Source organism: Choristoneura fumiferana, chromosome 5 (assembly GCF_025370935.1).
Source record: "Choristoneura fumiferana chromosome 5, NRCan_CFum_1, whole genome shotgun sequence".
In the NCBI taxonomy this organism is placed as follows: domain Eukaryota; kingdom Metazoa; phylum Arthropoda; class Insecta; order Lepidoptera; family Tortricidae; genus Choristoneura; species Choristoneura fumiferana.
This window is the reverse complement of record NC_133476.1, coordinates 2,191,729-2,212,972: the sequence shown is the minus strand read 5'-3', so window position 1 is coordinate 2,212,972 and position 21,244 is coordinate 2,191,729. Positions and strand designations below refer to the sequence as shown.

Here is a 21,244-nt window from a genome sequence, read left to right as displayed (position 1 = left end):
CATTCGTGCTAGCTCTAGTGAATCAACCTGTATCTTTTTACAGCCCTAGAGCCTAGACGAGATGTCACCCCTCATTTCTGAGAAAAAAGCTCAAGTCAGACTGACGGGACAAAGTTGCCCAACAACGGTTCCTGTTTTTAGGGTTCCGGAGCCAAAATGGCAAAAATGGAACCCTTATAGTTTCGTCATGTCTGTCTGTCTGTTTGTCCGTCCGCGGCTTTGCTCAGGGACTATCAATGCTAGAAAGATGTAATTTTGCACGGATATATATGTAAACTATGCCGACAAAACAGTACAATTAAAAATTAAATAAAAAAAATATAGGGTAGGTATCTCCCATAGACGTAAAGTGGGGGTGATTTTTTTTCTCATCCAACTCTATAGTGTGGGGTATCGTTGAATTGGTCTTTTAAAACCATTAGGGGTTTGCGAAGACGATTTTTCGATTCAGTGATTTTTTTGCGAAATATGGTATCGTTGGATTGTCTTTTAAAACCATTAGGGGTTTGCGAAGACGACTTTTCGATTCAGTGATTTGTTTGCGAAATATTCAACTTTAAAGTGCAAATTTTCATTAAAATCGAGCGTCCCCCCTCCCTTTAAAATCTAAACCGGTGGGTGGAAAAATTTGAAAAAAATCAGGATGGTAGTAAGTATATTAAACTTTCAAGGAAAACTATAACGGCTAAGTTTGCTTGAGAATTATTAGTAGTTTATGAGTAAATAGCAGCCTAAGGTATAAAATATACCTAAACTTGGAAGATTCCGTATAGAATACGAAATCCTTAGAAAAATATTACTTATTTTTTTCGTAATGGCTACGGAACCCTATTTTGGGCGTGTCCGACACGCTCTTGGCCGGTTTTCTTCTGACGTACGGTACCCTAAAAGACCAATTGGCAAAAGATAGGTGCACATAGACGCATGCCTAAATATCGGCGCATGCGGAAGCGGCGCGCGCGCAACAGGTGAGCATCTTGCACAAGCGGCCGCATTCCGCACGGGACGCCGCCGCGGACGGACGCTTAGGTAACTGCTGGTTTCAGTAAGAAAGAAAATCATATCTATCTATACATATAATTCCACCACCACCACCACTGGTTTCCGACCAGATGGCCTAGTGGTTAGAGAACCTGACTACGAAGCTTGAGGTCTCGAGTTCGATTCCCGTGTCGGGGCAGATATTTGTATGAAAAATACGAATGTTTGTTCTCGGGTCTTGGATGTTTAATATGTATTTAAGTATGTATCTATCTATATAGTTATATTTATCCGTTGCTTAGTACCCATAACACAAGCTTTGTTGAGCTTACTTTGGGACTAGGTCAATTGGTATGAATTGTCCCGTGATATTTATTTATTTTATTTTATTTTATAAAGCTGAAGGGGGTCGAGAGTCTGTACATGGAAGATATTAAAAAAAAATTGGCTGGGGTAAGTTTTTAGAATTTGTGTTTGTATATCTGCTTGTCTGTTTATTTCACGACGCAACACATGAAAAACGCAGAACCAATTTAGATAAAATTTGGCATACAGATAGTGAGTCCCGGGGAAGGACAATAGGATAGTTTTTATCAAGGAAAATTGCATAGTTCCCACGGGATAGCGATTAACGAATTCTACGCGGTTATTCATCATCGGCACATACAAGCGAATTAGCTCGTTGAAGTGGCATTGGACAGGCCATATAGCACGGAGAAGAGGTAGCCGTTGGGGCCGAAAAGCTTGCAATCATTTTGTTTCTGTCACTAACCGCCCCATCCTCCCCTCCCCTCCCTAAAGTGTGACGAAATTTATGGCTGACCACTTAAATTAGCCGAAGGGCGTCCACAGTTAGATATAGGACTTCCCCATATTGAACTTAGTGTGTGACGAAATTTATGGCTGACCACTTAAATTAGCCGAAGGGCGTCCACAGTTAGATATAGGACTTCCCCATATTGAACTTAGTGTGTGACGAAATTTATGGCTGACCACTTAAATTAGCCGAAGGGCGTCCACAGTTAGATATAGGACTTCCCCATATTGAACTTAGTGTGTGACGAAATTTATGGCTGACCACTTAAATTAGCCGAAGGGCGTCCACAGTTAGATATAGGACTTCCCCATATTGAACTCCAGTTGCTTCGGTTGGAACCGGCCTGCATCCTGCTGGGCTAACTACGAAACTCGAAGTTCGTATCGTACCGTCCCTCTCGCTCTCGTATTAAACAGTAGTACAGCTGTTTCAGAGTACATCCTCTAGAACATTAATTCCGAACCTGGGGGGAGGACTTGGTTTGAGGTGTGACGAACAAGATGCTATTTATCATCATGGGTACAAATTTTGGGGCCAAATCCACAAATATTTTAGAAACCACTGCCCTAGAAAATATATCCAATAAATAAATGTAACTAACCGTGAAGTTCATGAACCAGTTAAAACTGTTAAAAACGAAATGACCAATCAATTATCATTAAATTTTTCAATAAAACTCGTATCAATAATCTAACACAATGTTAACTAGAGCAACAATTATGACTGCAGAGCGCGATAGTATCGATCATAAACAAGCGGCGATTACGCCGAATTAAGATTAAGTGGGTAATTAATGCGCCCGCGCAGCCGCTATCCATTTGGTGTCACTGTAGGCTTTATACTTAGTGGCTGTACTAACACGACGCTTTAGAGGCACCAAACTATCAATTTGTCGAATAATTGCTTCTATAAACGCAAACGCAATTAGCAAAAGTTAAAATGGATGCAGGTTTAAAAAATAAAAAGTAGATTATTCATTTTTATACACTGCGGTTTCGGCCGGGAATAATATTAATTATTAATTTTATTTTAATTATTATTAATTTCTTTATTTATTTATTCAAAAACAAAGTAGTCTTGAATCGTGTTCATTCTAGTGCACACTGTCAATTTAAGTGTTATGGCTCCGTTCCTACAAGACATGTGCTAGGATAAGTAAATGAAGGGTCTCTATTCAAACACATTCCTCGCTACACATCCTCGCACATCTTTGGTGGAAACACAGCCTAAGGCAGCAAACTTCCTGGTACAGGGTTCTACAGATTGTCACACACACACGAACTCGTCAAGGTATCTAGAAGGGCTATTTTAATTACAGCTCTTTAATTAGGTGTCAGTGGCGAATGCACGGGTCAGCGACGATGAGCGTTGTAAGGGCTCGCAAAGCCAATAAATATAGGGCTTCACTATTAGCACTGCCGCCTAATCGGGCTCCCATGGCAGGTAAACGTAGCCTTAGGGTTTGAAATGCAACGGATTAAAGTGCAACTTGTTAGAGGTGTCAGATAGACTATAGATCAGGGTGTCACCAAAAATTTGTCCAATTTTAGCGTATTGTATCTTATGTAGTTATAATAGCACTCACGAGTAGGTATGAAAATTTGTTTGGACGCGAAAATACACACGATCATAAGTAGAATCAACACTGAAAACACTGAAAAAATCATATAAAGCGACGGTCCAGGAATCGAACTTGGCTTCTCAACATTCCGTATTCTCGGCATTCATATCACGGGATGGTTGACACCGATTGGCCTTGTTCCAAAATAAGCATAGCTTGTGTTATAGGTACAGTCACCAGCATTAATATCTGCCACAGCGGAGCGTGCAAAAATATTTGACACGCCCTTCCGGCCCTAGAAATAAGAGTCGTATCAGATATTTATGCACGCTTGTTGTGTCAGATATTGGTGCTGGTGACTGTACTAGACAACGGATAAACATACTTATAGATACATAGGTTTTAAATACATATTAAAAATCCAAAACTCAGAAACAAACATATTTGTATTTTTCATACAGATAAATATCTCCCCCGATTGGAGATTGAATCCGGGAACTCGAGCGTCATACTCAGGTTCCCCAAGCACTCGGATATTCAGTCCTCAAACAAGAAATGATGTTATTCAGTTTAAAGCTGACGGTTTCCGTGAATGTAACATTAAACCACTATAATATATTTTTACGTAATTAAAATACGGCTTCTACTAAACTAAACGATTCACTTCAAAGCTCTCTTAAAACTGAATTGCGCCAATTCGCCTCGAAACCTTACCCTGGCAAGCAATTTACCTGTCTCGCCGATCTGTATATAGCCAATCTGCATATTTTAAATCTATATATTACACCAAACTGCTTATTTAAACAAAACGACGTTTCCGTCCGAAAACGTATTCAATTTCTGTGTCCATTTTGTTTTCGAAAGCATCGATTGCGTTCGAATTACCATGTCAGCATGTGACAGTAATTTTACTAACTTGTTTAAAACGTTGTAATGTTCTCTTTTTGGCCAGTCTTTTTACCTCTTAAATCCTTCACAGTGCAATATACCAGGCTATGGAATCGATTACCAACCTCCATCAGGCAATCTCCCACTGTGGGATCGTTCAGGGAAGGCATCAAGAAGGCATACGAAAGATGTGGCTCAAACCTTCTCCGTAAATTTTGACAAATGGCACGTGATTTTTTTTGGAGTCTATGGCTTGGTAAGGACCTTATCCAATACTATTATTGATAGAGACAGCTAGAGTGCAACGAAGCAATTTGTGTTTTTCAATATTGTGTGATTTATAACACTGGCAAGAATTAATCTGTGCGACGGACACGTGAATTTCTAGATATCAATGCAGTGCTTGGAAAGCAGTCATCCATCGACAAGATAGAATCGAGAACGCGCAGCTCTCTGTTAATAAGTCCTATCAACACAATAAATCATAATATGAAGGCTGGATGCACCCACACCGGTCCTGCGCAGTTCCGCATTTCTCATTACCGTGCTCTCACATTAATTTATGACCCTTTGCATATGCATGCGCCTTCAGCGGCCCCGGTAGTTGCTGTAGGTGTTATGAGCTCTGTAAGTGGTGATAACTCAATGCTGGACCTTGATTACGGCCTCATTTCAACCGGCTTTTATACGTCTCTCCCATTTTGTTTGTGACAAGTGCGTATTTCTTCATCCGAAGAGTTTAAAGGAATTATCTCTGCACGTACGGTTCACACATTTAAAATGTGTGTGCCGTGGTAGCGTGGACCAATGGCATATCAAGCAGAGGATCGCGTTCAAATACGGGCTCTCTCTCTTGGTTTTTCGAAACTCATGTGCAAAATTGCATTTGAAATTTACCACGAGCTTTACGGTGAAGGAAAACTAGATTAACCTACGAAGCAATTGAAAAGTATGTGTAAATTTCCCAGTCAGTCGGCACTGAGCCCGTGTGCCCTCTCATTCGAGAGGCATGTGCCCAGCAGTGGAACGTATGTAGACTAGGATAATTTTACACTAATTATGCATGTATGCATGTATGTATGTAAGGAAAAACCTTGCGTACCACAGGACGCCTTAGGACAGTCCCACGTCGCATGGCACTCTCAGGAAAGAATCCGCGAGTTGTGGGGCCTACCTATTACGAACGTCTGCCCGCCGAAATAAAAGACCTGAGCGAAGAGGCATTCGGTCGCCGGGTGAAAAGCCTTTTAATGGATAACCCTCTGTATTCTGTAAGTGAGTTTTCGGAAATAATCTTTTCTTGACATTATTTGAATATTTGTAAATATGTTTTAAGTAAATTTATTTTGTTATGACGATCCCTATTTGAGATACCATTTATTTATACTTAGTTTTAGATTTAGGTACTTTTCATTGACATAATTAATAATTTGATTTCTTGACAACTCCCCCTTGAGGACGAATTTAATTTATTTTGACATTGTATTTTATTGATTGTTTTTTTATATTTTCTTATTTTTACAAATTTTGACGATCTCAGCATAAATTCTTATATAATCTGACTTAATGTATTTATATAATGTAATTGTTATGTTGAGTGAATAAATAAACTAAACTAAACTAAACTATGTACGTATACTCTATATTGTATAAAATAAATAACAAACACAATTGACAAACGTTGAAATTTGAAATATATGTGCAATGGAGAGGAGCATTCAGTTAAGGGAGCATTCATTACTATCTCGGTTGTAAGTTTGACACAATAAATTAGATACTTAATCTTGCCGCATTTAACGCAAATTCTAACGAGAACACAAGCCACTACGAATAGCTGTCAATTGACGTTGAATAATAATCAAGTTTCTCCGACTCCTGCGATGCGAAATAAAAAGAAATCACAGGCGATCATACGCGCTCATTACGTCTATGACAGGCATATAATTATTTTAACTATCTGTAGATACACTCCGTTTTATTGTAGGTACAATAGCTATTTCCAGCGGTTTTGCTTGCGTAAATTAGGTCTGACAGTTTAATAGAATTTACTGCATTTTACTAAAGTTACTCCTACAAAGGGACGGATGACCTGAGAAATCCTCTGAGCCTTCTTGGTGGATCCAGGCCGCTTCGGTTGGAACTGGAGGACTATGGGGGAGACCTATGATCAACAGTGGACCTCCTACGGCTTTAACGACTGGATTATCCAGCTGTCTCATCAAATTTAATCCATCGTTCAACAGTGTTAGCTCGAAAAAGTAAGATGGAGTGGTTCAGAACTGTAATTTTACAAACATTTTAATTTTATTAATTGTTTGTTATGTACTTATTACTTCGCTTGGCTTTAAATTTAACTTGCGTCTTGCAACGTGCGTCTTGTTACCCGACTGCCCGGGGAAGAGTTTTTGCCTATTAGCTAGTTGTCCTTTTTTTTAACGGCCCGATTTAAAAGTTAGAGGGGGGACTGTTTCGTCATACGTATAGATTATTAAGGAGGATTAACAACTGATTAATATTGTCAAATACTGTCAGCGTACGTGCAGGAAATAAATTTTTGTCGTCTGTCCGTTTATCTCCTGCCATTTGTTACTGGAGGTCGAGTATCACATTTTCACTCTCAGATATCTCGTAATACAAGTTTTTCTACTAGTTTCATCGGGGCGGCGTGTTGCGCAATAGTAACATGATTACTTGTTTATAATGTACAGTAAGGTTTCATATTTATAATAAAAAATCTATGTTGAGGAGGTATGTATGAAGTTACGGCGGGACGGAGCCCATATCGGATGGTGGCATGTTTTTTTATCCCAAATGTATTCGCTTCGTCGAATGATTGCCTCGTATAATTTATATCAAATGATTATTCCAGCAAACATTACATATATATATATACTAAGCTAAAGCAGTATGGAACCTACGAACATATCGATACTGCAGTACCGCGAGACCCCCTTAGAGGCCGTGTAGAGCGCGCGTCTGTGTGTGTTCGTGTGTGTTCGTTTCGATCGTAGCTTCGTAGCTTCCATACTGTTTTAGCTTATATATATATACTGTGGTAATGGTCGGGGGTGAACAAAGTCATTGTTTTAGTTCATAGATAAAAATGTTTTGGTTACTTATAATTTCCAGAATGATGTTTTTTATGTGTTGTAAAACATTGTAATCATAACAGATTTTATTGAAAAAAAGTGGTATTTTGTTCTAAAAATGCAAGTGAACGGATTGCCGCTGTATTAAATATATAATACTATTCCATCACGCGTAACTCATAAGCTGAAAAAGCTATTTATATTTCAATTATCAATACTCACGATTTATTTAGATAAACGACCATTTCCAAAACGCAATATTATCTGCACACCGACACTTCTACTCTAAACCACGTTTCAAAACTCCCAACTTTCAAAACGCAAACCCTCATATACAACAGTGAGCATTGTACTGTCAAACCTTATGAGGTAACGGGGACATCACACCAGGGCGCATTAAGTGAGGTACTAATTTATAGGGCACCTTTCACACTCGCCTCGTTACCATGCGCGGGCGCACCTCTTAAATAGGCAGGGACATTGTCGCTTCTCACGATTGTTAGGGCCTTATCACACTTGCGATTTGCGGGCGAGTTGAAAACGATGTGAGCGCGCAGTGAGTACGTTGCGAGCGCGTATCAAATTCGCCGCGAGCGCGTAACGATTTCGTCGCGAGCGCGCAACGAATTCGCTGCGTACTCGCGGGAAAATTCTGATGGCGTCCCAGAGGGCCTACTCTGAAATTCGAAAATCGGAGTTCGTATCGTACCGTCCCTCTCACTCTCGTATTAAATATTATAAGTGTCAGAGGGACGAAACGACATGAACTTCGATTTTAGAATTTCGTAGTAGCCCCGTAGCTCTACGCCACGAACTCGCTGCGTGGTCGCGGCGAAATCGTTACGCACTCGCGGTGAAATCGCGAACTCGCCTCGCTTTCAACTCGCCCGCAAATCGCAAGTGTGATTTATTTATTTATTCTTAGCTTGTTTTGTATATACAAAAACCTCGCTCCGCATAGCTGTTTCCACTAACACAGGGCAGGGCGAGGTTAGGTCAATGGAGCGCTTTTATTGGTTCATAACAAATATTCCTCGGCATCCTCGCACATCTCTGGTGAAAACGCGGCCTTAAACACCCCTTTTCTATGACAGAAACAAGTTACATCAGCGACAAACGTAGCACTAACATAGCAGTAGATCTTCGAGATAGTAACGCCGTCTATTTTTTGTACCCTACAATTCTGTGTAAATAGCTGAACTCTTCCTGTCCAACGGTCGCCCTAGCATAGAACATAGCAGCTCTTACAAAACTAAGTGTCACAAAACTTGTTCGGTGCTTCGGACAGTGTCCATGCTAGCGCCTTCGGAGACCGCCTGGTTTTTGCGGCAGAGACACCTATATAGGGAAAGTATTAAAATTCATGTCCACTCGATATACTTACGATGCCAATTATTATGAATATTTATAAGTGAGGGGAAAAATGTTTATGATTTGATAGTGATCGGAGGTGGCAAAACTGTTGGCTACTCGAGTGGGTTCCGAAGTAATTTTATTTTAATTTCACCCTGTGTTTAGGTATTGTATTTTCTCCGATAATTACTGAACAACTATTTATGGCTTTTATGTTGATGACATAATCTTTCAACTTTTTACACCAGAAAGGCCAGCAATCTTATTGACCTATCCTAAAAAATTGCTAGGAATACTAGTACAATAGTACATATTCAGTGTGTAAAGGTTTTTGACACCTCATTCAATGTGTAAAAAATGATCGTGAACAAGTCTCGGTTTCAAAATGAATACAACTTTAATAAAGGTCAGTTTTTGCTGAAATTTTTATTTTCGAATTTCCTTGAATGTGACCCGTTTTGGTAAAAACAGGTATCTCTTTCGGATCGCCTTGAAAGTGGTTCAGTGTTCGATCCAAAGTTAAATTAATTACGCGACAGGCTCTTGTTAATTTATTGACATTGCCCATGAGCAACAAAGTAGGCTTTTTACAAGACTACAGCGAAACCAAAAGTATGTGTATGTTCATCTGTACCCGCAAAAATTCTAAACTACTATAATTTGATCTGATTTTATAGAGATGTACCTTCATATGTTTTGAGGTATAGGAAAAGCGCTTTTTCAAATCCGGGTAAAACAACGTCCTGCCACATATCACAGGTAGGTTTTAGATGCAAGAAACCAGTGGTCGCTCATTGTGGCGTTCTAAGCGGGAGGCCTTTGTTACAGTGGACGTCTTCCGGCTGATGCTGAGTTAAAGAATACCATCCTTAATAAAACTTAACACATGTTTAATGGTATGAAACACTTACAAAAGGCAAAATAAATAACAACTTAATAGTCTTAAACATCAGTTCAGTCTTCCACATACTTTGAAGAAATAATCTCAACGTATTAGGGCGAACGCCTGTACGCGGACTCTTCTAACGACTCAATTACCGGCAGATGTACTATTCAATGCGCCCGGTAAGGCTCGACGCGCTAGAATTTGTACCCAGCCATAGATTACGGAAAGAAAGACATACAAGACTTATTTTATTTCTAAAGAAACGCGAAGTTATCACTTAGATTAAAGTGTCAGTGTGGACAGTCGAAAAAAACCTAGTACTACCCAAGTACCTATACGTTTATACAGTTTAAATTACACGAGAGAATTTTCTAGAAGCTTTTTTTGATCATGATGGTTTCTCGGCAGGCGAAATATCGCTAGATGGCGTTAGTATCACGTAACAGTCTTAGGCACTTGTCTCACCGCCAGCGAGGAAACGATTGGCTATCGACTATTTTCTCGCTCAAGAAACGAACAAAAGATATTAGATCCTGTGTGAGTAAAAGAGACACATATATTAATAGTTGATCGCTGGCTGTTCACACTGTCGGCGAGAACTCGCGCTTACATCTTTTGTCGCAGCGACAAGAGCTATAAAACTCGCTGAGCTATAGATACTCGCTCAGCGATGTCAGCTTTGCGGCCGCCCCGCACGAGCGAGTCGAGTGGAGCGAGTAATCGCCCATCGCACGCGAACACTCGCTTACAGCCGAGCGACAAAACTACACTCGCTTCTCGCTGCTCGCCCACTCTTTTCTAGTTACTCGCTCTACTCGCTTCTCGCTCATCGTCGGCGGTGGGACAAGTGCCTTACTTGTGATTGGCCCGGCCCTATTAGTAATTTAACTAAGCACAAACATGACACAAATGTCAAAGGTGTCAAACGGACCTTACGACGCTAGCGCCAACGAGCCTGTCCCAGAAACTCATTGTTTGTACTGTATTAATTTTGCATTGTACGTTATTAATTTATTGAATACCCGATCAATATGCAGCTTATTCCCGCAGATATATATCTAGCGTATTAATTAGGGAAATATTAAAACTACTTACGTGTTCATCCAACGAATATGTGAGTTCGCCGTCGTCGTACAAGACGAACCACCTCCGCTGCCATCTCTGTAACAAAAGAAATGTCAATTAGTATTTATAATACTAGCCTTTACTTGTGGCTTTGGACGCGTAAGCTATTAGGCGTGGCAATTGAAGTGATGGGTATTCCGGAATTTCGGAAAAAACCCGTGAGAGTTCCGAAAATAAAAAAAAAATATTGTGACAGACAACCGTTGATTAGGCACCTACTTTTAGTATGCTTCTCGAAATAACTAGTAGCAATGTTAAAGGATTTTTAATTGATTATTAACGACAAAGTAACGTTTGAATCAATCTGTTACCTGTGCTGTTACTCAGTATCTCTTAACTTTTAAGTCCGTACTTGTAGAACAACATCGTCCTCTTTTCTTTTACAATAAAAATAAGTTTTTGGTAAAAAAAAACATTTTTACTACAAGCTTTTTTCTGCTGACTGTATTTTTTGTTGACTGTACTTGTATTGTCACCCAAACTACATTTGCATACCAAATTTCAAGTCGATGCCATTAACCATTGAAAAGTTCCGTCCTGTGGAGACGATCCTGGTCGGACTACCAGGATGTCACTACCAGATTATTGTATTGTCACGCAATTTACATAATTATACCAAATTTCAAGTCAATCCACCTACTGGAAGTTGGTCGAATTTCACTTGCAAGATTTGATTACAGACAGGGATAGGTGTGAAACTAAATAAAAGCTTGTAAAAAACTGGCTACTCTGTGGCAGAATCACTAGATGGCAAATAATATAGGTATCACAATTAGTTTCAACTCAACAGGCTATCCAGTCGTAAAACTGTAGAATGTGTTAAATTGATAATTTTCCTTTAAACTCTCATTATCAAGTGTCAAACATCTGTCGTCTTACCCTACAATCCTTGAAAACACAAAACGTAATAATTACTATCTCATTGGAGACAATGGTTAACGCTCAGTACAAGGTAAATGCGGCTAAATGACACTCTGAGCGAGAGAGATGACTATCTCGAGTCGTGTCGAGCCAGGCACCTACAATGCACCCACTAATTTCAGAAAGAGCGTATGTAGTTGAAGTGAGAACCATACATATGCCGTTTTGGAAGTAAACAGTGGAGTGGTTCACAATTAATGGTCCTCCAATTAACCTATTAGGGTCTAACTGATATTGTTAGTTCACAGATAGCAGTATTAATCTCTAATACGTGTTTTGCGTACTTGGAGGATTGTGGTTGGGTAGGTACTATGTGAAATTAGTTTTGAAAATAAATGTTTCGAGAACATATTGAGAAATATTGACTTGTGTGGTTATTTCTTGGATTGGCGTATGATATTGATGTATCTATCACAAGAATGATGAGTTACTGGATTCGATTTTCAGCTCTAGCTATGTTTTCAGTTTTTTTATTGTGTCCTATACTTCGTTTTTTTAGCATTAGAAAGAAGGTAAGCGATCTTGACGCGTCTTTTTATTGAAAAACATTTGAAAAATAAGTTACAGCAAATATGTAACAAGCAAGCATATCATCATGATCATTAAAGTACATTCTTTTGGTATCATATGTAATAGTTACTCTTTTTTTTTCAATAAAATGACTCGTCAAGATTGTTTACCTTTTTTCTATTGCTAAAAAAATGAAGTATAGTTGTGGTTCAAATAAAAATATATAACAGCCAAGAGAAAACTCGAAGTGGATTTTGTATTTACTTGCGACTACTTGCGACGCTCATGAGCGTGTGTGAGGTTTTATTAAAAACAATTATTAGGTAATATTAATAGGCAACCCGGTGGTTATCTACTTGTTATAGGGTCACGCTAGCAGGTGGTAATCGAGACCTATTTACTACCTAATAAATACATGTCCGAGCCATAACAACGATCAGCTGATTAGTATCGATGCAGACCAAAATGCCAGCAATAACAGCACTAACTGTATGTTGATTATGTCTTCTCGTGCCAAATGCCAGCACAGGCATCGACATAATTAGCCAGGCCACTCCTGCGCAGATCGCGATACCGGGACCTGGTACGTACGTGACAACGAGCACGATTAAACAGTAACAAGTATTGGGTAATTTATCCTAAATAGGTATGCTTCTATTGTTGTTCTTTGAGGAACAATGCTCAAGTAGCATATTGCAGTGAGTCTTTTCCTGCTCCGTGGCCAAAATGGTAAAAACAGATCCTTATAGCTTTTCCTGTGTTGTTCATCTTTCTGTATCCCACAGGCATTTTAATCGGAAACTATATGCTATGTACACAACTGGGGAAAGGCCTCCGCTCTTGACCTCCACATCACTCTATCCAGGGTAGGTATATTTGGCCACTTGCTTGCGTCATCTCCAGTCTAGGTCATCTCGCCATTTCCGCCTCGGCCTGCCTTGCCGTCGGTACCAATCATTCGGTACTCACCATGTGGCCGCGTTTGTGGGTGCGGGTATGCATCGGGCAAATATGCAGGCCCAGTCTTATTTAAGCCTTGCTGTCGCTTTTCTAACATCAGCTATTCTACTTTCGGAACGCAATGTGGTCTTCCAGATAAGATCATATTATTACTCGTATGAGCTACATTCACGAAATCTTCAAAGGTGTCTAATGTGAACCACCAGCTGTTGCGAGTCTGCTATGGATGCAATAGATGCTTAATAACCTCTCGTTTTGTTAATGCGTGAGTGAGACAGTTTGTTTGAACAAACAAACACAGTTCCGATTTCTAAACCAGGCGTAAGAAGAGCAACCCGTGAGAACAGAAACGTTTAATTGTCAACAATTAGGCAAAACAGAGCCGATGCTCAGCTGTTTCCCAACGCATTGCAAAGTGGCGCAATTACACGCAATATTTGAATGTTGGATGTTTAAATTAGTAAGTGAAGGTTGAGGTGCTTTAAACTTTTAATTTAATGATGGTACCTTGTTATGCGGCATTGAACCTTAAGACTGGCTATATGTACTCCACCTGCAGCTGCCAAGCTTTTATGACCGGCCTGCTTGGCATAAAAATTCTATTGATTTTGAACCAATTTGATTTTGAATCCCACAATCAATGTTTTGGCCGGCTGTATCATTGCCACAACACATCTGTGGCGTGTATGAAAAACCAGGTTTGTACCTAGCTAGCTATTGAAAGTTACTTATATTTCTGTTACGAAATAACACAATAGAATAACGTGACAATGTTCATTGGAACTTAAACTCCAGCAGAGAACTAAAATAATTACAAATTGCCGATTGAGATCAAAATTGGTACAGAGATATTTTTAGACCCTGGAAAGAATATCGGACCGTTTTCATTATTAAAAACGGCATAGTTACCGCGGGATACCTATTAACGAATTATCGGCAGACGAATTAACCTTGTATGTTTATACTTTGGAGGATAACAGAAACGGTTCTAAGGATTTCGATGAAACTTGCTTTTTGGGGGTATTGGGGGTTAACAATCGGTCTAGCGTGGTTTTGTTTCTGGCAAAACGCTGGCGGGGGAAAGGAATCCGAGCCAAGCTCAATCGCCTACCAATGTGCTATGCTATACCATTGTGTAGCTTAAGACATTCTGCATCAAATGGTATAAATAATCCAACTGTTTTTTATTTGAGATGCCGCCTTTTGCCTTATAAAGGCATGATAAATACAATTAAGGTAAGCCGGAGCGCTTAAGATCTGGTCTGCCCTATTTCTGTCAAATCCACTTCACCTACATAATCATAAAGTACCAAGAACCATGGTAAACAAGAGCACAGCACGTTAGCGAGTGATTATAATAATCAGCACAGCAGACGCATAATGAGTGTCAGTTGCATTGTTTTAACTCGTTCGTACGCAAATGTATGCGAGATTTCAGATTAGAGCTTATGATCTGTTCTGCATAAATCGCCCACTGGCACTGTGTTGTTTGGAAAAAATATTAGTCACTTGGTATTTATAGAAGCTACTGGAATATTTACTATACATATAGTTCAGGAAATATTAATTTGTAACTTGTTATGTACCTACTTAGTGAAGCTTACAGATGGCGAATTCATATTTCCTGAATTATCATCATCATCTTCAGCCTATCTTAGTCCACTACTGGACACAGGCCTCTCCAATTGCACGCACTGAGCACGATCCTCGCGGCCACTCATTCAGCTCTTGCCAGCCATCTTTCGAAGATCATCGCTCCACCTAGTCTGAGGGCGTCCCACGCCACGCTTGCCTATTCGCGGTCTCCATTCAAGAACTCGTTTACCACAGCGGTTATCGGTTCTTCGGCTGATATGGCCGGCCCACTGCCACTTCAGTTTGCTTATCCGGTGAGCTATGTCGATGACTAGTTTTCTGTCGGATTTCCTGGACTATAACCGTACCAATACGGTTATTCTGTTATCTTTTAGATTTTTCTTAACATTCATCCACATTCACAATCTAATCCTTTAATGAGAATAACCTGACTAACTTAGAAAAGTTTAAAAACCCCTTACATAGTAGGTAATTTTTAAGTTCAATATCTCAAAAATGGCTAACCCGATTTTAAAACAACTTTTAACTTCAAATTGTATGGGTTCTAAAATGCCTAAATAAAGAATTTATTAATAAAACTTAGCTGGTGGTTACATGGAAAATCGCTTTGTCGTCAAAAAAATCGCATCGAAATCGGTCCATCTGTTTGAGAGACACAGACAGACATTGACGTCAAACTAAAAACACCCCTTTTTGCGTCGGGGGTGAAAAAAAAATGGTAGACACTGCTGTCGGAGCAAGATCTATTTTGCGTCGCTGAACCATTGCAGTAAATACCTAAGTAAGGGTTCTAAGTACCTAAGTACGGCACCCTAATAACGTTGCACGTGAATGTATAGCCACGATGAGAATAAATCATAAGATTTTCATAACTAAGCACAATAATTATGACGAATAAGAACTAATTCTACTATAATACCTGTAATAGAGGACGTGTGAAACGTGATTGTATCAGATCGGATAATGGTGCAAGTATGCGGGGGCGCATGGAACATGCTACTGCAGCGTCAACGAGCTATGATAGTGGCTGGCTAAATTACAGGCTATGGAGAATGTATAAAATTACGTGTTCTGTTATGAAAACAACTAACTACTACAGTCGTCCACTTTCATTATTAAGCCAGTATGGATGTGATAGATAGTGTTTGAATAAACTTTCGGTTTTGGTTTTGGCGAGATTCGGCAGAAAATAGGCTGAAACAAAGGCCAAAATCGACATTGGGTTCGTGAGTTTTCGTGCGACTTTCGGGAGCAATCAGCAGCGTCGTAGAGTAGCTCGATCAGCCAGTCGAGTCTGTTAATTTTGAACATGAAACTACCGTGAGACTCACTCAAAACAGTAAAGTAGATACTAGGTATGTATTTTTTTTCAGAGCTGGCTTTTCTTCTATCAATTTATCGAATAATCGCTTCTATGGTTACAATTACATATTTTAAAGCCGTGGTAGCTTAGTAGCTTGACCTATGGCCTCTCAAGGATCGCGGGTACAAACCTGGGCTCGCATTTTTAAGTTTTTCGACATTCATGTGCAAAATTACATTTCATAAGTTACAACCAGATTTACGGTCATCAAAAAACTGCACAAACTTGCGAAACAATTGGTGTGTGTGAAGTTCCCAATCCGCATTGGACCCGTGTGGAAACTACCCAGCAGTGAGACATAGGCTGGGACAATGTTGATTTAAAAATCTAAAAGGAACGCATCTTTTTTAAACAAGTGTACGAAAGTCGCCCTCGAATTAAGTTTCGATTTTGGTTTCCGCCGAAACTGAGACACAAATCGAATCAAGTATTCAATATTTTAATCAAATCCGACCTACTGGTCACGTACGTCACTATTATGTAAAAATGTGACAATATAGTGACTTCACTCGAAACTTCTAAGCACTGTATCCTCGTCAAAAAAATAAGTGTACAATATTTTTTAATTATCTAACTCACGGACTAAACAGTTTTTTTAGTAGTCTAGCCTATTTAAAGCGCGTTAACGCTTTGTGTGGCCTGGGTTGTAGTGATAGCGTACATTCATTACAGTGATTGACATAAGTATAGTGAAATGTGCGAGAACCGAGCACAGGTAATCGCAGTACATCCTGTAGAAAATATGCCTTATGCAATTAACCGTGAAGCATTAACCGCACTAATCAGAGGTAGCGTGTAGTAAATATTTTCGTTTGATTAGATAACCCGGGATAAGGGAAGACAAGGTTCACATCTGTGTCTTCGTAGTTCCCTAGGACAACTGTCAGCAATCGCTATTCACAGAGAAAGTCGGTCATCGAGCTAATGGCCCGATACTGGGCGGGGCCGATACAAGGGCTGGATAAGGTCTATTAGCTGCCAGGCTGTTGGACCCGGGCTGCGCAGTAAGGTTAGGTGCTGAGAGCGCTGTGATGGGCGATTAATATTGGCCGAGTTGACCAGTATTATGATAACGTTCTGGAAAAGCGGCTGTCGCTAAATTATCGCAGTGATGACGGGGGTGACTTAAAATATCACCGCGCAGACTGAGTTTTGTGGTACAGTCGGTATCCTAACATAAGTATCCACTTTTCTATGCAACTAGTATGAAAAAGTAGATACATAAGTTAGGGAACCGACCGTACGAGGCACACTGTTCTTGTCAAACGAGTGGACGGGGCGACCATCATTGCGGTTTCGTTTACAGATTATTATGTAAGTATTTAGTTCTGGAATGCGTTTGAGCGTTTGTTTTATTTTTAATTATATTGTTTCTATAGTGTAATTAGCAGATAAATTTTAATAAGTGAAGAACCCTTGATTATTTACCCCACTGTCCAAAGGAGTTATATATTTTTTCTCAAATCTTGGTAAACAGACTATAGCTCGGTTTATATATACCGGTTGTAACAGTGGTTTGAATGTAGTTAAATTAATTAACAATTTTGTCGGGTAAATAAATAGCAAAATGAATTTCTACTAATCTTAATTCACAAGACCAATTCATAGCCGAGAAATAAAAAAGATTCAATTAAAAATTATAACAGCCGGTCAATACACATCAGTGTTCCCCCGTTGTCACGGAACCGGCTGAGGCGGCGCATGCGCCGATGCTCGATAACGGCTGCATGGATGACGGAACGACACAATAAATTGGTAAATATTTTTTCGGATCGAGACGCGAGATTCTTATCAATGTGCTACCGGAGTAAGTTGGATTCTGAGCCCTTTTCTTTGGCCCAGCGCTTGTTTTTGTGCTGTGTTTTGTGAAGTATTTTAAACATATTAAAACTACAATTTAAGGCATTACTATTACTTTCTTGTTTATCTTATTTATAAAATTAATTGTGAGCTAAGTATAAAATAATCCACAATTTTATTGCAATAAATGCACGCTTATTTCGTTGAATCGCAGAATGTTGATTTAAACATCGTTTCGAAACTAGAAAGTAGATCGTAGCGGAACGTCATCTCTAATTTATTACCTAGATAAAATACCACAAATTCCGTTCAGTTAAATGCAACGAATAATCCAGAGCGGATGTTCTGAACGCACGTGCCGATATCGACCAATCAGATCAAGCGAGAATTTCGCGCCGTTTCAAAGTGCGTTCCGAAATCGTATCGCGATAGAATTCTACGGCTCTTTATCTCGGCTGTATAAGTATACGGACGCTTCCGCCGGTGCCTCTGTCGATTTTTTTCGGTGGCAACATAAATGTACCAATTAGTAGCAATGATACAGATTTATTTGTACAGGTTCGATAATCTTGTTAGATCATCTGAAAACCACAATTGATGAGAATCGTGCCATTAAAGAACATGATTTTATTGCGTAATTATTTTACGTATTTAGAAAATAGTTCGTATTTTTCGCAATGTGGTGTCCGTTTATTTGTCTCAGGGATTCGACAAGTTTATTTGTCTGTGGCAACCTATTGTCTGCCGCATTGTTTGAGTGTTGTAAAAACTACGCAACCTGCGACCGCAGTGAAAAATCCAAGTGAAAGTGTTGCTATTCTTGCTCGTATTAAAATAATTATCTTCAACGCAATGACACAGAGGCCGGGTCGACTTGTGGGAGCGTCGGCAGAAAACAAAAGTTTACTATTTATTATCACATCGAGTTATTTCAAGTTATGCGCTATTGTCTACGTTCACGCTGGTTTTAATTAACATGATTTTTTCACGCTGCCACTAGTGAAAGTGATTTATATCAAATAAGTAATGATAGGATATTACATAGTGCTACAAGTTGGCCTTTCGGTAATTAAACCGTGCAGAAAGCAACTTTTGTAATATTTCGTACATTTCGAGAGCTTCCTGAACTTCCTTAGCCTTCTGAACATAACCGAGTCGATATTGTCTTGACTCATATTATTGAATTGTATTGTATTGTTAGAAACTCTTTATTCTACATAAACTCGCTTTGTCGGATTATACACTTACGCGAATTCATTTTATGATAGTCAAAGTTATAGTTAATAATGTTTTACGCATATTCTAATAACACGCATTCATTATTTGTTATGCTAAATACCTAAGTGTTATGCTCATTCATATGATGACCTTAATGTTATGCGAAATAAGAGACATCCAATTCAAACTCTTCCTCTTTATTTAAAAGCATAGATAATTGTACATAAACATAACCGCTCAGCAGCAGCGCAGTGTCAACTGCCAATTCTACAATTATGGGATGTCAGTAACACAAGTTATGCGCGCTACATAATATAAAAAGTGTCAATGTACGCAGCATCGTAGCGACAGTAAGTTCGTATGTCACACAACGAAAGCTCGCAAATGTAGTAGTGTCGTCTGTATCTAATACAATTTTCGTCCGTACCAAACGCTTGCTTTTTCTAAGGGAGACGGTTCCTGCGTTCGTTGAACTTTAACAAAAAGCACACGTATGAATTGACGCCGGGTGGCATTCATCACGCCGCCTCACAAGTGATTTATTTTGGCAACTTGAACTTGGTTCACTTTAACTGTATTCTGAAGATAAAACTAAATTAAGCCGGGCTTAAATAATATGCCGTGACGGTTTGCAGAAAAAAATATGATTTGTTCAGTCTTTTTTTTGGTAACTACATTATAAAATAAGACTTGATGCCGATATAAGAACACGCGACTTATTATTTTATTTACATAAAAACATTGCTGTTAAATAAAATCTCGTGAAAAAAAAATTTTTTTGCGATAATTTAAGTGGCATAACGTTACTTATGTATATAGTTCACTTATCCCAGAAACTCGAGTTGATCATATAGATGAACTCACTGATGTGTAAATGTATGTAAGAAAAGGAATGTCTTTATTGTGATACATAACTCATAGTTTGTTTTCTGTCTTGCGATATTTGACATTGACATTCAGAGTATTGCAAAATAGCACGCATTAAACATATCGTTCAATGAAAACACGAACCTAACAAACAACGCCATATAAATCTTACTTGTAACAAGGTCATAGTCATAAGATGCTTCTAACTCTTGACATAAGTATATTGATCTTCACATTCACACATTTACTTATACTGAGCTATCATATTGTTATGTGTTATTCATTATTATTATGTTATTTGTTGATTTTGAATTCCTGTGTATCCTTATTATTATATTATAGTATTATAGTAGCTGCTGGTTATCCCACCAAAAATTGCCAAATTACCGATCAAGGAGATCATCTACATACAACATCGACATTGGCAGAATCATCAAAAAATATCTGTGTTGCACTGCTATTAAAGGGTCTCTCCTTTTGACCTCCACACTATTCCACATCTCTCTATATAGAACTACATCCAGCCATTCGCTCAGTTCCGTGTTCAAGTCATCTTGGCACCGCTTGGACCTGCCTTGGAAATGCCAAGCGCATGAGGCAAGGTTTTGTTCGGTACAGGGTCCAAAATCATACTGAAGATGGCGGGCTCAGTTGGTACCTACCTGGCTATTGGTACCCACCATGAAAATTAAATGATGTATACCACTGTTGATGTAATGATGTTGCTAACGCTCTACGGCGACGCAGGGTGCCGATTCTAAGCGTTGTTTCCGAATCGATTTAGCGTAATCGTTGAATAGAACAAATGCGCTTGCGCAACGCACGTAATGCAAATGTTGCGGTGATAACATCTGGGATGTGACCCAAGGAGTGGTCATAGCTCATAGCTGTTGGCATTCCACTTGACTTTCTAAGCCTTCGTTACTGAGTTCACCGATTTTTATTTGATTTATTGAATCAGGTGTTAGTTTGATGAGGTCCATAACAATTAAGTGTAAGCAATTACTTTGCTTACATATAATGATATGATGGTGAACGGTTGTATTGCTCAGGATGAACTTTGGTTGAGTCGAAACGCAGCAGTGTAGTGTGGTTGTGGCGATTCCATTGGTTCGCTTCATCTTTCCAAATGCAAAGTAATAAGGAATGGAATTCGCTCCCGCCGTCTCAACCAACCTAGGTCTCTCTAATGCTAGAGTTAATAGGTTATTTATTACTGAACTAGAGAGATACACCTTCTCATCTGCACTTTTTTCATCACGTGAGATAGAAGTTAATCATGGATCAATTTTATGTAAAAAAAAACTAG

The 21,244-nt window shown here is 39.2% G+C and overlaps 1 protein-coding gene across 1 annotated transcript in view; it reads right to left on the bottom strand.

Annotated features, from left to right (window-relative positions):
- Window positions 1-21,244, bottom strand: part of osp (myosin phosphatase Rho interacting protein outspread) — a 463,581-nt gene that overhangs the window by 97,745 nt on the left and 344,592 nt on the right. Inside the window, 1 exon segment of the mRNA XM_074087517.1 lies at window positions 10,671-10,736. Coding sequence (XP_073943618.1) covers window positions 10,671-10,736 — 66 coding nt within the window.